The sequence below is a fragment of the Rattus norvegicus genome, chromosome 8, assembly GCF_036323735.1.
Source record: "Rattus norvegicus strain BN/NHsdMcwi chromosome 8, GRCr8, whole genome shotgun sequence".
In the NCBI taxonomy this organism is placed as follows: Eukaryota; Metazoa; Chordata; class Mammalia; order Rodentia; family Muridae; genus Rattus; species Rattus norvegicus.
This window is the reverse complement of record NC_086026.1, coordinates 81,890,775-81,907,546: the sequence shown is the minus strand read 5'-3', so window position 1 is coordinate 81,907,546 and position 16,772 is coordinate 81,890,775. Positions and strand designations below refer to the sequence as shown.

Genomic DNA, 16,772 nt, shown 5'->3' with positions numbered 1-16,772 from the left:
TTTCTAAAGACTTTTATAAGACTAATAGAAATAATGCTATTTTTAATTTTAAGGAAAAGAGGCATTGTGTGGAATAAACCTACTATACCACACTGTAGAAAATCACTCAGGAGCTGTGGCTGTAATTCAGTGGTAGAGCACTTGCCCAGCAGCAAATGGGCCTGGGTTAAATCAGAGAAAGATAGGTGTTGGGAGGGAGACTTAGAAGAAAGAAATTATTTAAAATATATGTATTAAGTATGTGTATCGAAGGACAGGACTAACCTTATTTAAAACCCCCCCAAAAGGGAAAATCACAACAATCTCAGGAAAATTGGAATTTATAAAATTCTTTAATTCAGTCTTCCAATTAATAATGGTCATTATTGATTTTATAGGTAAATGTTAGACCTGGCTATCAGGAGAAACCATGCCATGTTATACTTGGTTTGTGATTATTCTCCTGAAGCTATAAAGTGACCTATGGAAGAGGTAGGTTTAAGTCCTCAAGAAATATCTACTTTACTATTTATAAGAGTTAAAGGCTTCACAAACATGCTCATAAACTATAATATACATAACAAATAATCAACTAAATGCTGTTTTATTTTCATACACACAAAAGGATCAGTTTTAAAAGTAGTACAAAAGCCTTGTTCGTAATACCTCTTTAATAATATTTTAGCTTTAGACCCTTAATTAAAAACAGATTTAAAAAATGGCAAAAAAACACGGAACAGTAAATGGAGTAAGGGACCACTTCTGAGGGAAATCAAAATATCCTAACACATTCAAAAGGCAAGAAGAACAACTTGAGAAACAAGGATTAAGTTTAGATTGAGGTTTTATATAAAGATAATAAGCTACAGAGGGCACAACTACATAGGATCCAAAACCAACAGAACAACTGCTGGGCCACATAACCATTTTTATTAAAAGATTTGTTTTTATTTTATGTGTGTTCCCTACATTTCTGTATGTGCACATGTGTATAGTGCCCAAGAGGCCAGTTAGAGTGTCAGGCTACCCTGGAACCTGAGTTACACACAGCTATGAGCATCCATGTAAGTGGTAGGAACCAGATCCAGGTCCTCTGAAAGAGAAGCAAGTGCTTTAACCACTTACCTATCTCTCCGGCTCCTAAATCTTTTCGGTGGAGGGGAGGGGAGAATTGGCATTTTCATAAAAATGAAGTTGAACATGATGTGGCTCATGTTTATATTGGGTAATGATCAAGTAACAGTAATTACTACGTCCGCTATCTTAAGTTTCATCCTTTATTAGTACATTCACAAAGCCTCTCCTCTTTTTGATACACAATGTGTTCTTTAGATTATATTCATCTTACAGTGTTGTGTTCTTATAGAACATAAGGAACTTACTTCCTATGTATAACATAATGCTGAGGGTTAGCCTCTCCAAACCCTTCTTCCTTAACCTCCTCAATCTCAAGTAAACTACTTCACCTTCTGAGATAATTTTTTTAGATCATGTAGTACTTGCCTTTCTGTGCCTGAAAAATTGCCCCATGATTCTGAACTGCTGTTTTTATCTTCCCTGCCTTCCTGACATTGGGAGTGGGAACAAGGAGATTACAGAACAATTTTATAAAGGCATAGCAGAGCACAATAAAAGCTAATATTTGAAGGAGTGTTACCTAAACTTTGTATTTCACACATACTTTGAAATTTTCTTCAAACCTAAACTGAAAGCTTCCTACAATAAAAACTCTATACTAATTTATGATAATGGAAACTATTCTGGATTTATCAAAACAATTATTTCATATGAAAATCATGAACATTTGAAGTTTATGTCTGAATACTGATAATGTATATAATTTATTTTCATTATCTAGTGTGGAATTCACATATTAACATATATATAAACTATAGAATTTTTAAGTCATAAAAGATTGAATTCACAAAGAGGTTTTACAAATCAGAATATGATTTAATCAATATATTATTGTGTTTAAAATCAGAATACAATAAACACATACTGTAAATATATGAACTACGGAATTTTACTATCATACAGAATCATTTTGAATATAAATTTTTACCTAAGCTCTACGGATTTATCCAATATAAGAAGATTTCATTCCTAACTTACTAAGTCAAACAATCATTTACTATAAATCAGTCATTAATATTTTTACGGATTTTCAAACTTTCAAAATTAGATTTTGGAAGAGATTTACCGTCATGTGATTTTTCAGAGGATCCAAAAGATTGAAGTGAATATTACACTTGGGACATGCTCTTGGAAAAGTTGTTCCATTTTTAGATTGATTTGATGAGCAATTTGTACCTAAAATAAATTCAGATCAACTATGAAATAAAATGCATCATTTTTCAGGGTTTTTTGCTTTTTTTTAACAAATTATTTTTAAATATTACTGGGTACACACACATGTATGTACATGTCATATTTGCATTGGTGCCCATGGGTGCCAGAAGAGAATGTTAATGTTAGGTCCCGAGCTGGACTTAACTAGTAGTTGAGAGCCACTCCCTGTGGGTGCTAGGAATCAAACTCATGTTCTCTGAAAAAGTTTTAAGTATTCTTAACCAATAAGCCATATTTCTCCTGCCTTCCAAATCAGCACTTTTTAACTTATATAACCACTACTCGTTTCTTAATTTGTAACTATTTGCAAAACTTTAAATACTTCAGAAATTTCTTCTTTTTAGACCAGAGTTTTTACCTTGTGATGGCACCACTTGGAGAGACATCACTGATGGAGACTTTTCTGAAGAGACTACAGAAGAGGCATCTGTTCCAGAAATATTTTCATTGGGTTTAGGCTTTTTTGGGTTAACACTGCTTATGTCAGAACCAGAAGGACGTTTTGATAAAAAAGAAGTTTCATTCAAACCTAAAATGATTTAAACAGTGGGAAAAAGATTTTAAAACATTATAAAAATACTACTCATACATTAAGTCTAAATATGTGAGAACTAAAATATATGACATAATTGAACTATGCTCTATCAATGATAAAAATTAACCGATAGTGTTGGGTATGGTGGCGCACACCTTTAGTTCCAGTGTTTAGGAGGCAGAGACAGACAGCTTTGTGAATCTCAGGCCAGCCTTGGTCTATCTAACCAGTTCTAAACCAGCCAGGAAAAGCTACAGAGTAAGACTCTGTCTCAAACAAAACAAAGGAATTAAATGTTATAAATTTAGAGAGTATAAGGGAATAGCATAAAATCTATTAAGAACATTCTCGATATGGCTTGAAAAAATAATGAAACTAAAGATATTCTGAAGTTCCTAAAAACCGTTTTATCTTCAGATGCTTAAATACATTCAAGATCTAACAACATTTATATGCACACATGCACAATAATTTGTTCCAAACACATAAATCCTTTTAAATTTCTTTCTTTTTTTCCCCTTCAAGCCAGAGTTTCTTAGTGCAGGCCTGGGTGTACTGGAACTCACTTTGTAGACCAGGCTGGCCATGAATTCATATATCTGCCTGACTCTCTGCAGCTTGACTGCTGGGGTAAAGGTGTGCATCACCATGCCTGGCTAAAACTACTTAAAATGCCTAATGTGATGTTAGTCCTTTCCTGCCTAACAATGTGATCTCTTCCAGGCTTGTGATGCTACACACTTACTGCTTTGTACCAAGTAGAAACTTCTATGCCTGAATAATATTTGACTCACTCAAATGAGAGGGTACATAAAAGAAGGAGTTGTGTCTCATTTTGTCTTTTTTTTTTTTTTTTTTTTTCCCGGAGCTGAGGACCGAACCCAGGGCCTTTGCGTTCTACCACTGAGCTAAATCCCCAACCCCAGTTGTGTCTCATTTTAGGGGATATATTAAGGAATGTCTGACAAAGAAACTCTACCATTTGAGTTACTAGACTTCTGCATGAATCTTTCTTTACATAGAGATCTCATTATTAAAACTAATTTTCCTTTTGAAAAAAATCACCATAAAGCTAAAGAATTAAGCCTTAGAGTATCAGCAACAGAAAAACAAACTCCTTTTTAAAAATAACACTTAAGGATAATTTGTACAAAGGATTCACAAACTACACATTAAATAGAGCCATCTATACACTAGATGTAGAAGCATTATTAGAGAAATCCTAGGCATTTAAGTAAGATAGCAAAGTTAAAAACCAGATTTAGTCTGTTTATGTATTTGTATTTAATTTCTGTAACATTATCATACCTTATTTTACAAGTTACTTTAAGATCAAACAACATATTCAAAGTACCTTAAAATATTCGGTATGTAGAAAACAGTAATTAATAACAATTATCATTAATAACAAAACATTTGATATTTTAACATGCTTTAAAGGGTAAAAATTATTCAAACAGAGTTGTCTATCATTTTTTTGCCAAGAGAATAAAATTCTATTTCATCTTTAAAGACAAAGTTATAATTTTTTCCTTGTTTTCAAAACACTCAGTCAGAGACAGATACACTGCAGGTACATGAAAAAGATCTTTGGTGGTGCAATCTCATTAACATGTTTATGTTACTTGGAAAACAAAAGGGTGATAGCATTTTGAATTAAGCAACCAATTATAAAATAGACTGGATGGCAAATATAGACTTCTTTAATGTAAGAATTTTACATGAGAAATCTCAACACTAAATAAAACCACTCTGCATTCTTTCCAATCTCTTTTACATTTATTTACTTATCTGTATGCATGAGTATGCACAATGCATGGTATTTGAGTGGAACTCAGAGAACTACTTATGAGAGTCTGTTCTCTCCTTTCACTGTGAAGTCAGTCTCCAGGGATGAAACTCAGGTTGTGAAACTTGGAAGTAAATCTTTTTCCTGAATAAATCATAACAACTAGCTGCATGTATTTTAAATTCTGTCCCTTTATCAGTTTTGTTAGGCTTATACTACTCTCTATCCCCAAATGGTCCTAATGCTGCCAGTAAAAAATCCTAATTTCTTTCAAGGTCAAAATTAAAATCCCATAATCTCCATAGACAGTAGTAGTCTGTCAATCTTGTTACTAAATAAACAGCACTGACGGACACAGGTATTTATTATCAAGTCCTTTGAACCTTATAAATGGATTTTCATACTTCACTTATCTTATGTGGACATCAAAAAAGCCCCGGGGGAACTAGAGAAAGAGTCAAAATGATATCTTCAGGTGCCTTGCTCCAGGGGTGGAGAACTGACTGAATTACACAAAAATATTAATAGCCCCATCTCTTAATAATACAAAAAAATTTAAAGTATGAAGGCCAGTTGATCTGATAAAGACTAAACATTCTTAAGAGCAGAGGTTCAAACCTACAACTTCCTAGTTATCCCACTTAATGAAGTTTCACTCACTGTAGTAGAAAGCTGAGAGGGAGAATAGGAGTCTTTATTGTTTCTTTCTTCCCAGAAGTTTCAAGACTGCAGACTTTTCCTATGAGTAAAGTCTATGAGCTTCCTAATGCCAGACTTAATACAAATATTTTTTCTCCATTTCTTTTCGCTTGTACCTATTTTATTAACAAGATATTAGTAAACATTTTAGTAAACTATGTATGTAAGTGACATTCAGAGACGTGTTTATCAAATAAGGTATTTTTAAAATGGAAAAGTACTTTAAGCTATAATGAAAAAAATTACAGGAAAGTCTGGTAAACACCTCATTAATCTATTTAGTTAACAATCTAAACATTCCAAATGTTTTGTACATCTTAATTTCAACCTATATATTCAAATACTTGAATATATACAAATTGCTAGTGTTCAAAATATTACCTTTCCTTATTTCAAGGAATTTTCACTAAGACAAAATTCCTCCATGGTATGCTAATGTGTTTTAGATTCATGAAGCATATCTACCATATGAACTAAAGGAACTCTAAAAGGTAAATTCCATTAATCCTCTATGTCTAATTCACTGATACCTGATTGTATGTTTTGAGACACAGTCCTACTATGTAGTATAGTAATTCCAAGGATGGCCTTGAAATTATTACATTCTCCAGGTGAAAATCAAACTGACAATAATCTTCTCCCACAGCCTCTCAAACGCTGAGATTCTAGGTGTACACCATCACATTCAAGAACCACTTCTTTAAATTATCTTTTAATTATGATAGGAAGGGAGGGTTTGGTAGATACACACATGCCACAACATACATGTGGAGGTTAGAGGACAACTTTCTAGGAGTTGGTGCTTTCATTCCATTCTGTGGGTCCCAGGGTTAGAACTTAGGCCACTATGCTTGAAACTAAGTGGTTTTGACTGTGAGTTGTGTCACTCATCTAACAAGTATTTCTTTACTGTGGCCACCGTATAGCATCACAAACCATACTTAACTAGATACTGAAATCACTTACTGAGCAAGAAAGACACAAACCTAATTAAGAATTCAATTATAACCATACACTTTTTTATACTAGTGATCATAGAAACTAATTTTTCTTAACAATGTTTATAGTTATCGAAAGCCTTCTCTAATTCACTGATGGTTTTAAGCATTTTAAAGTTGGATCCACAGGAAAAAAGAGTACAAGGTGGTTTAATGAAGATTTTAAATAAAACTGCCTCAAAAAAGATACTCAAAAACTATTTACAGGAGTCCATGTTAATATATACTAATACTTTAACACAAATATGTGGATTTCAAAACAGAAACTTAATTCCGTATGATTGTCCATCATTTCTTTTAACAATTTTAAGGAAAAAAAGTAACAAAACAAACCTGCAATAGAAAGTGTTGGTCCCCCTTGGTAATGTGACAATCCTGTATCCTGGGTCAAGTCAAACAGTAACTCTGAAGGGTTACTAGATAGAACTCGTGGTGAATTTGTTACATAACCCTGTTAAATTTGAAGAAAGAATATTGCATTTATTGGCCATATAACTACTGTTTTACACTTATGTATAAGAGCAATTTAACAGTCTATCTGTATCATTAAGATAAACTTTTTATGTTTGATGATTCAATTAATAACAAGTTAAAAACATAAAAGTAATTACTAGCTAGACAAAATTATCATCTGTTAAAATTGAAAGAAAGAGAATAGGGCTTGTTTGTTCCTATCTGCCTAAATAAAACTGACCACCTAATGTGGGCAGCAAATTTCAATCCAATATTTTAAACGTAAAAGAAATGCAAATTTATTTTATATCTGTAAGACCAATACTAGCTTACAGGTTCTAAAATTGCAGTATTATCATCAATAAGCAAATGACAGAAATCAGTAAAAACTGCACAACGAAAACACAGTGAATCCTAATCCCAAGTAATAATGTAGAAAGTGAATGATTTTATATAAAATGAATTTTTAAACCATCTGTTTTGGAGAACCTTATAACTATGTAGTCAAAAAGAAAAATAACGTACTCCTTACTTTTCTATTGTCCCACAGAAACCTATGCTAAACCAAGGAAGGTCAAACGTCATAAGGCAAAAATCAAAGTAACTTGGCCCTTGACGTGAACAGTGCCAATCAGAAAGGGATTTATACCTCAGTCAGTGTGTCTGCTTCAGGAGACCTGCAGCTCAAAAATTTTTAGCCAAGCTAACAGAAGATCTCAAGAGCATGGTGAAAAATATGAAATGGACTATACTGCGGTTAAGAACAGAGCAATTTAAGTTTTATGTAACTGTATGCATATTCAGTATCATTATGAAGTGGTCAATACAACTGAAAATATAGGCTCTAAAATTATATATCAAGTATACTAGTGCGCGCACGCGCATACACACACACACACACACACACACACACACACTCTCCAACATTATATATAAGGAACAATCACTGTGTAAAGCAAGCTCTGAGTGATTTCTGAACCTTCAACCTGTTAAAATGCGTAATCCACAGGTTTTTAAGTTAAGCAGTGCTTAAAAATAAATTGATCCACCCCTCCAAAAAAAAAAAAAACCAAAAAGACAAAATTTAAAAAAACAAAAAAAACAAAAACCAAAGGCAGACAGTGTTACACGTCTGTGATCCTATCACTCAGGAGATGGAAACAGAAAATCTGCCTTATCTATAGAGCAAGCTCAAGGCCTGCCCAAGCAACCCTAGCTCAAAACGTGCTTTTAAAAAATTGTATATATATAATATATATATGACCCAACCCTTTTGTCAACTTACTGAGCACAAGAATGCAAATTAAAATATTTAACAATTAAATAGGCATTATTTAAAATAATGTCTACTACAAATAAATTTACTCACAATGTTTAACTGCTAGAATCATGAACAAGAGATATGTGTTACTCCAGAACTATGAATAAGTTAAGAATAATTGCAAGGTGGAATGCAAGGTAGAAAAACTGCTCAAATTTTAATGATGAATCTAAAGTTTGGTTAACACTGTTATGTAACAGGTAAGATGCTAACATGAGGGAACCTGGATGGGAAATATCAGACCTCTTTTCTATAAGACTAATATTACTTTGAATATGGTTTAAAAAAGGATAATGTTCACTCTAGGTTATATATTGCTATGATTTTGAATAACAACTTTACCTGTAGCTATCAAAATCTCTAAAGGGTCCTTTATTCTACTTTCAGGAATTTTTGGTTATAAAAAGTTTAATGGAGAATTACTGATAACAGCCAAAAATTAAAACCCATTTTACAATAATAAAGAGCTAAATCCATGAGCTATTATATAACCATTACCATCAAGTTTTTAAAAAGTAGCCCATGTTCCTCAAAGGTTATTAGTGAAAAAAGTGTAGAGGGCTGACTTACACAATCTAACCCTCCTGTCATGCACACTGAACTCTTTTCTAAGCTCCTCTCAGATATGTGTATCACAGAAACATAAAGGTTTTGTTTTGCGCTTATAAATTAAAGTGTAATTAAGAATTTCATTTTGTACTACCTTTACTGACAATGAGATTGTTATAAAGTCTTAGGAACAATTTTTAATCTTAAGCAACACCACACTTAGAATTTGAGATGGACATGGGCATCTGAACCTTAAGATGTAAAGAAAGAAAATTATTAATTTCATGAACTAACAGTAACCAAGTACAATCTTCATTGAAGTAAACACTTTCTCCAAATATTTGTACTTTTAAATACTCACTTGTGCTGTCAAAAAAACAAAGATGCTCTTTAACAAAACTAATTAAGTTAATCCTGTTAAACACACCCCAAAAAGCAACTTAAGTACCCACAGTACTAAAAAAGGTTACTCATTAGTCAGCAAATAACTAGCTACAAAGAATTTTCAAATAGAGAATTTTTTATATCTTTTGCAAGTTCAAAATAATTAAAAAATGAACTACCTGAAAACTGTCTGTTAAATGCACCAGTAAGAGTAAAGAAGACATGATAACAGAATTAGAATAACCTACATTCATTTAACCACTTAGCCTTGGGCAAGTTACTTCTGAGCTTCAAATCATTCATCTTTCAAACTAAAATAGCCACATTGTATATATTAACTTCACTTGTTCTCCACATAGTGTATCAAATAGTTATCACAGTGGTATTAATAAAGACAATATACCTTCTAGTTCTATAGATTGGTAGGCTAAAGTTAGGTGGTTGAGGAAGGCTCTCAATACAGCATCTTTTATTACTGATGGTGTTGAAACTATAATCCAAGTCTAAATAATAACATAAAATTCATGGTCATTAGCCATCATTATATTAACTTTACCAATGATATTAATGATAATATAGTCAAATCCCTGACGGAAAAAGGTGTTGGGATACAAAGATATTCCATAAAAAATTAAACATGCAAAAACATAACATAAAAATGTCAAACTATTAGTTATAATTTACTAAAACTAATTAAAGTAATAATTTACTAAAGCCAGTAGCCTTCAACATTCAGAGAGAAAGCCTCTTAAATAAGACAATTCCTTCCAGAATAAAAGTCTGTGATTTTAGCTTTGATCACACAGATTTAACTATATGACTCCTAAGCTCCCATACAAACCAATTGGCAAATCTGCTCTTTTCCAGCAAGGTTCCAGGATTTAAAACCATCAACTGAGGTGTTTTTACGGTCGCAGAAATAAAATATTCTTAGTTGAAAAGATTTTACTTTCTAACTTTTATAAAAGCTGAAATGCCATCCCTTTGCTACTTTCTTCCTAAGATTATGAGCTTTGTATAACTACATTAGCGACCTTGTCCTCTCCAGTTTTCTCCCTAAATGCCAAACAACTACTAACAAATAGAAAAAAATAAATGAGATAATTGTAACTAATTCTTGTAAGAACATAAGAAAAAGCCTTTGGAAATCTAGAGGATACAAAGACTGTTTTTTGTCAAACAAGAACTATTTTAAGGAAATTTACTACTCACTAAATCAGTGCTAACCTAACTTTCCAGTTTCAAGATGATTTTACACATTTAAAAATAACTAAACCTCCAAATACTTTTTATATTGTTTACTTGTTGATATTTACCAAACTAGAAAATGAAGCAGCAAAATATTAAATATTACTTTATTTTTAAATTATATTAAATCCATTATGGATCAGCATGAAATTAGTCTTATTTTGTATCTTTGTAATTTTTATTTTCATTTTGGGAGCCAGAGTCTTAGGATTCCCAAGTTAGCCTCAAACTCACCAATTGGCCAAGGATGGGCCTAACACCTGATCCTCCTGCTTCTACCTCACCAAGTGTTGGAATTAGTTGTACGTGCCTAAACCCAGAAATCTGTGGGAACTGGGCAAGCTATCTTCCCTAATAAACAAATTCTAAGCCAAATTCTCAAAAAGAGAATAGAGACTCGTGACAATATGTAATTGAGAGAAAGAGCATTTAGCAGTATGAATAACCACTGTGGATATATTACTCTGATCTTATCAAAACTCATAAGCCAGTACTTTCTTAAAGGTGGATCACTATGAAATCTGTAAGCTTCTGGTACCCTGTCCCATTGAAATCCTTAGCCCACAGTACACTAAGTATTTATTCACAGACATTTCAGTAACACATACTTTGGTTATTTGCAAACTATTGGTTTCACTGAACTATCCCAAATATTAAAAAAATTCACAATACATCATCAAAAATTCTATTTATTTATACTACCCATTAAGGAAGTCTTGAAATACTATGAAGCAACCAAGATCAATATGGCAGAGTAAAGCTTTCCAACACTTTGATTTTTGCTTGATAGATCAAATTTTATCATTGATAAGAAAGAACACTACTATCAGCTGTTTTCCATTAGGTGATGAAGGGGCAGGTGTACCCTGTTCTATTTTGAGGAAATCTGTACCAAATCTTAGGATTGAATAACAAGAGCATTCTAAAGTGGATCCCATGGTACCATCTAATAATATTCATACCCTCTGTGATTCCCTTTCTTTTAATGTGGGTGACAGCTGAGTTGATTCTTAACAATATGACAGGGTAAAGATGGCAAGCTATATAGCATCATTTTATGAACATGACTGTTTCCTAAAAATAATAAAATCAAGCCTGTCTTCATGGCACACACCTTTAATCCTAGCACTTTCGAGGCAGAGTCAGACAAATCGCTGACTTCAAGGTGAACCTGGTCTACAAATCAAGTTCCAGGACAGCCAGGGCTGTTACAGAGAAACCCTGTCTTGAACCATTACTACCCCACCTTCCAAACAAGAGAGATTAATAAGAACTCTCCCTTAGCCCTGGCTAAGTCCATGGAGGCACACAATTTTAATCCTAGCACTTGGGAGTGGGAGGCAGAGGCAGAGGCAGAGGCAGAGGGGCAGAGGGGCAGAGGCAGAGGCAGGCAGATCTGACTTTGATGTAGAATTGGATTCCAGGACAACCAGGGCTATATGGAGAAACTCTGCCTTTAAGCAAAGAAAAAAGAAAAGAAAAAAAAAGAACTCTCCTAACTTTCAGGAGGCAAGCAGTCATTTTGGGAAGACCCAACTGGCAAGGAATTAAGTCAAAAGCCAAAAGGATACCGAGACTCAGTCTGACCCCTTAGGGAACTAAATGGTACCAACAACTATCTGGACTTGGGAGATATTTTCCAGTAGTGCTTTAGATGAGATTGCTTGAGGATCATATCTTAAATGGTGGTACTGGCAGAACCTAAAGCAGAGGATCTAGTTAAGCTATGATCTGCCTCTTAATAACAGAAACAATAAGACTTTAGGATAATTAATATATATTGTTTTATATCACATAGTTTATGGCAATAATGATAAGAAGAAATAATATACCACCGCTTATCAGCCATAATTTCAAGCATAAATATGTTCAACTAAAATGCAACAGGTGGAGCTGGAGAGATGGCTCAGTGGATAAAAACGCTTCCAGTAGGTTCCGAGTTCAAATCCCAGTAACCACATTGCGGCTCACAATCATCTGTAATAAGATCTGATGTACTCTTCTGTTGTGTCTGAGACAGCTACAGTGTACTTATAATAAATAAATCTTAAAAAAATTGCAACAGGTATTTCAGCTTATTAACCATGCTTATTATCCTAAACATAATCATCAAGACTATTTCAGACACAGAAGTGCTTTATGTACACTACCTATTTCACCACACAGAATATTTAAAAAGACACAGTCAAGGGTATACTAACAAAATAACATTAATGGAAGATTATATTTAATATATTGCAAAATGTCATTGAGGAACTTCTTGTAACTGGAGTATTTCATTGGGAATGCATGGCTGAGTGGCTACCCTGCAAACTCTGGTACAGACTGACACACAGAAAGCCATCAGTAGCTTGCTCAACACTGTTCTTGTGTCATCAATGCAAAGGTCAAACAGTGAGAAAGAAATTGTTTTCAATTATCTTCGCAATGGTGTTGAATCAATGGTGTTGAACCCAAACATACCACCCTGAGAATGCTAAACTGGGGCAGTCTTTCCATTTTTCAAATTAGACACTCATATACAAGATATATAACTGTGTATGTGTGTATATATACTTATATTTATTATGGATTAGCCTACACTGAGCTCTGAGACCCACCTAGCTATAGATCTGAGTGAATTATTTAATCACTGTAAACCTTAGTATTTATTCAACTATGCAATGGGAGAAGTAGCAATCCCTATATCATAGGTATATTTAAAAACTATGAGATTCACTTATGTAGAGCATTTAGCACAAATATTTTGTCTATTACTAGTTTAAAAAAACTGTAATTATTACCACTATCTATTACTTTTCACTAAGGATTTTTAAATAAAGTATGAAGGTAAATTTCTCAGAATAAAACACTACTATCAAAGCTTCTCAATAATTTCCAAATTTAAAATACCTGGCCCAGTTTGAAAGCATAAATATTTTGCTATCATGTGACATTCACTATAATCCTATTCACATTTTGACAGTATTAGTTTTCAAAGCTATACCTAATCAGTTTAAGCATATTCCCCAACTTACTGAAGGGTGGGATACTAATTCGCGTCATACAGATGGTAACCTTTTCTCATACCGATTATGCTACCAACTAGATGACTACTTGTTGATAATGTAGAATTTTAATTGGGTATTGTTAATATTCCCTGAGCTGACTATGTAGTTTCAAAAACACTTACAGGTTTAGAAAATGGCTGAACAATAACAGAGCTATCAGAAGATCTAGATTCAGGATGAAAATTTACTGGCAAGGCAGCCACAGGATTTGATGCTGAATTCGGGCAGCGTTGACTTGTAGGCTTGAATGAAGCAGTAAAACCTGTATTTTAAAATTACACAACACATTGAATGCATTTCCACATAATAAACTTTGTCAAAATATTTTAGTTTACAAGTAGTATAATAATATTGTACCTCGATTAAGTATACCATTCTTTATTCCTCTTGAATGAGAGCTCGGGTTAACTCTGTTCAAAATATCTAAAAAAAAAAAAAAAAACAAAAAAACAAAAAAAAACACTTTAAATTTATTTGAATGCAATATATACTGAGATATTAAAACTTATGAACTGAAAACAGATATTAGAGGGAATGTTATCACTAAATTGAAAATAGTTTATAACATTGTCTTTAAAGAATAAGCACAATTTTTCTCATTGTAACTAAATGTTCAAAAGTCAGAAGTATATTGATAAACCCAAGTGCATAAGCAAAAAAAAAAAATTTCTTCAAGGGAAAGAAATTTTGTTCCCATAAAATCTTCTAAAAGCATATTTAAATATGGTTGCATTGTGTTGAAGTCTACACCTTCCTTGGTATGGTGAAAGAACTGTATGTATGTATTTGGGTTCTGACTTAAAATTAAACAGTGACCCAGCCCCCAGATTCTATTCATAGCTCTAAAAGCCCTAAGATTATATAAAGGGGAATCTCTATGGACTATATCATTACCTCTGTTCCAAAAGGTTATATAAGTTACAGACTAAATTGAATCTAAGGTTTACCAGACTATCTTACACATTAAGAGAATTCTGATCTACCACATCACAAGTCAAGACTGGCATGACTTTGCAGGATTGGTTTGAAGTTCTTACTCTTACAGACATATGAATATGTAAAGTTATTAGTTCTTACTCTTGCAGACATATGAATATGTAAAGTTATTAACATCTAGCTTACTCAGTAACCAAACTAAACTCTGAGTGAAGATTTGCTTAAATTTGCTTATTCAGAAAAAGTTAAAAGATGCACTGAAATTCATATACAAAAAAATCCATTTTTCTTCATGATAGAAAAGAACTAGATGTCACTAAATAATTGCATAAAGGTACGCATCATGGTTATTTTTCAGAGCCGAGCGATGACTCGGTAGTTAAGAGTATTTGCTATTCTTACAGAGGACACAGTTCAATTCCTACCACTCACATAGTGTCTCACAACCACCTGTAAAGTAAGGGTGAGGAAATACAATACCCTCTTCTGGCATCTCTGGGCACTAGGAACTCATTGAATACTTACAGATGTGCATTCATATATACCTAACTAAATACCTACTTTTAAAATAGTTACAAATTTTCAGTAATGTTAATGCAGTGCTTACAAATTAAGTAATACAGCAGGCTAATTTAAAAAAAAAAGAAGCAACTCAACTTAGTATTATTTTCAATCAGAAAACCAAAATTAATATTCAAGCTATCAAATAACTATTAATATACTACTTTAGTAGTTGTGATCTATAAAAGACAAGTTCTTAAAGATTTAATTCACATTTCCTATGTTGAAATTCCTTATGGCCTCCATATAAAACAGTAACGCAATTATTTCAACTTTTCATCTTCACAATTCAGAAAACATCTGGGGTCAATCTCTTTCTTATAGAATTATTTTTTAAAAAAATATAATTGTTATAATTGAGTATAACAGTCATTTATAATCAATATAAATTAAACTTGAATCTTGTCATGTTTTCAACAAGAGATTTTAAATAATAATTTTGCAATATAATTGAAGTATAAGATAATTAATACTGAGGAAATAAGAAGTAAGACCATTCTGGTATTGTATGCACACTATCATATTAAACTCATTTTACAATCCAAATAATATCCCAGTTAGCAGCCCATGAGAAATTACCTATTTACAACAGAATACTGACATTTCACTTGGTTAAATTACTCTCTATATAATAAAACTATATATAAATGCCATTCCAATCTTACAGGCAAGAAAAGCAAGAAGGCTTTCAGAAAATTTCTAGTTAACCGAGATAAATAAAAAAAAAACTACTATGCTTAATACATTAACATTTTTGATAGGGCTGGAGAGATGGCTCAGCGGTTAAGAGCACTGACTGCTCTTCCAGAGGTCATGAGTTCAATTCCCAGCAACCACATGGTGGCTCTCAACCATCTATAATGAGATCTGGTGCCCTCTTCTGGCCTGCAGTCACATATGCAGGCAGAATGCTGTACATAAAATAAATAAATCTTAAAAAAAAAAGATTTATTTAACATTTTTGATAAATATCATTAAAATGAGAAAGAATATTTTTATAAATGAGATTTGAAGACTGTATTTTTTTTTCAATTGAGACCAGGTCTCACTATATAGCCTAGGCTGGCCTGGGACCCACAGAAATTCACCTGCTTCTGCCTCCCTAGTGTCTCCTTAGTACTGTAAATAAAAGTGTGTGCTACCACACCTGGCTCCAACTGAAATATTTTTGAGTAGACAGCTTACTGTATATCAGTCTTCTTACCTTAACAATGTAACAATGTTAGGTCCAAGCACTCTGACTGACAGCTAATGCACTCAATTTCAGTGCATCTTTTAACTTTTCTCATTAACTTCTTATGGTGGAATAAGAACATTTGACAACAATTCTAAAAATAACATTTTCAAACTGCCTACATTCAAAGTAAATGCTTACTTGAAATAGCTGGTTTTGAACTTGCTATCTCTGCTACGAAGATGGGCTCATCATCATCATCCTCTTCAACTTCTTTCACTTTCTTCTGCCATGGTTCTAGCTCCTCCTCTTCACATTCCATAAAGAGTTCTGCCATTTTTAAATTATCTAATTTTTAAAAGAAGCAACTTTCTTTTAATTAAGGTATTTGTTATTTGCAGCATATTAGAAATCTACTTTAATAATCCTAATAACAATTTCTAACTTGGTATTTGTGATGAGTACACGATAGCAACAATAAGAAACTGAGATCTTGCTCTCTAAGTCATTAACTAATATACTTGAGACAGATAATGGCTATTTAGAGCAGATAGAAAATGCAGTCAAGGTACAACCATTCTGGAAATCAGTCTGGAGGTTCCTCAGAAAATTGGACATTGAACTACCCGAGGACCCAGCTATACCTCTCTTGGGCATATACCCAAAAGATGCCCCAACATATAAAAAAAACACGTGCTCCACTATGTTCATAGCAGCCTTATTTATAATAGCCAGAAGCTGGAA

At 32.9% G+C, this 16,772-nt stretch overlaps 1 protein-coding gene across 15 annotated transcripts in view; it reads right to left on the bottom strand.

Moving 5' to 3' along the window:
* Positions 1-16,772, bottom strand: part of Zfp280d (zinc finger protein 280D) — an 89,087-nt gene that overhangs the window by 53,648 nt on the left and 18,667 nt on the right. For 14 of the 15 annotated variants that reach the window (XM_017595664.3, XM_063265541.1, XM_039081514.2 and 11 more), the window contains 6 exons: positions 16,230-16,376; positions 13,715-13,780; positions 13,480-13,619; positions 6,686-6,803; positions 2,690-2,860; positions 2,183-2,292 (listed from right to left, as the gene is read on the bottom strand). In XM_017595664.3, the coding sequence (XP_017451153.1) occupies positions 2,183-2,292; positions 2,690-2,860; positions 6,686-6,803; positions 13,480-13,619; positions 13,715-13,780; positions 16,230-16,376 (752 nt within the window). Of the gene's footprint in view, positions 1-2,182; positions 2,295-2,689; positions 2,861-6,685; positions 6,804-13,479; positions 13,620-13,714; positions 13,781-16,229; positions 16,377-16,772 lie in introns of those variants that run through there. The other variant, XM_063265543.1, reaches the window with a different exon arrangement.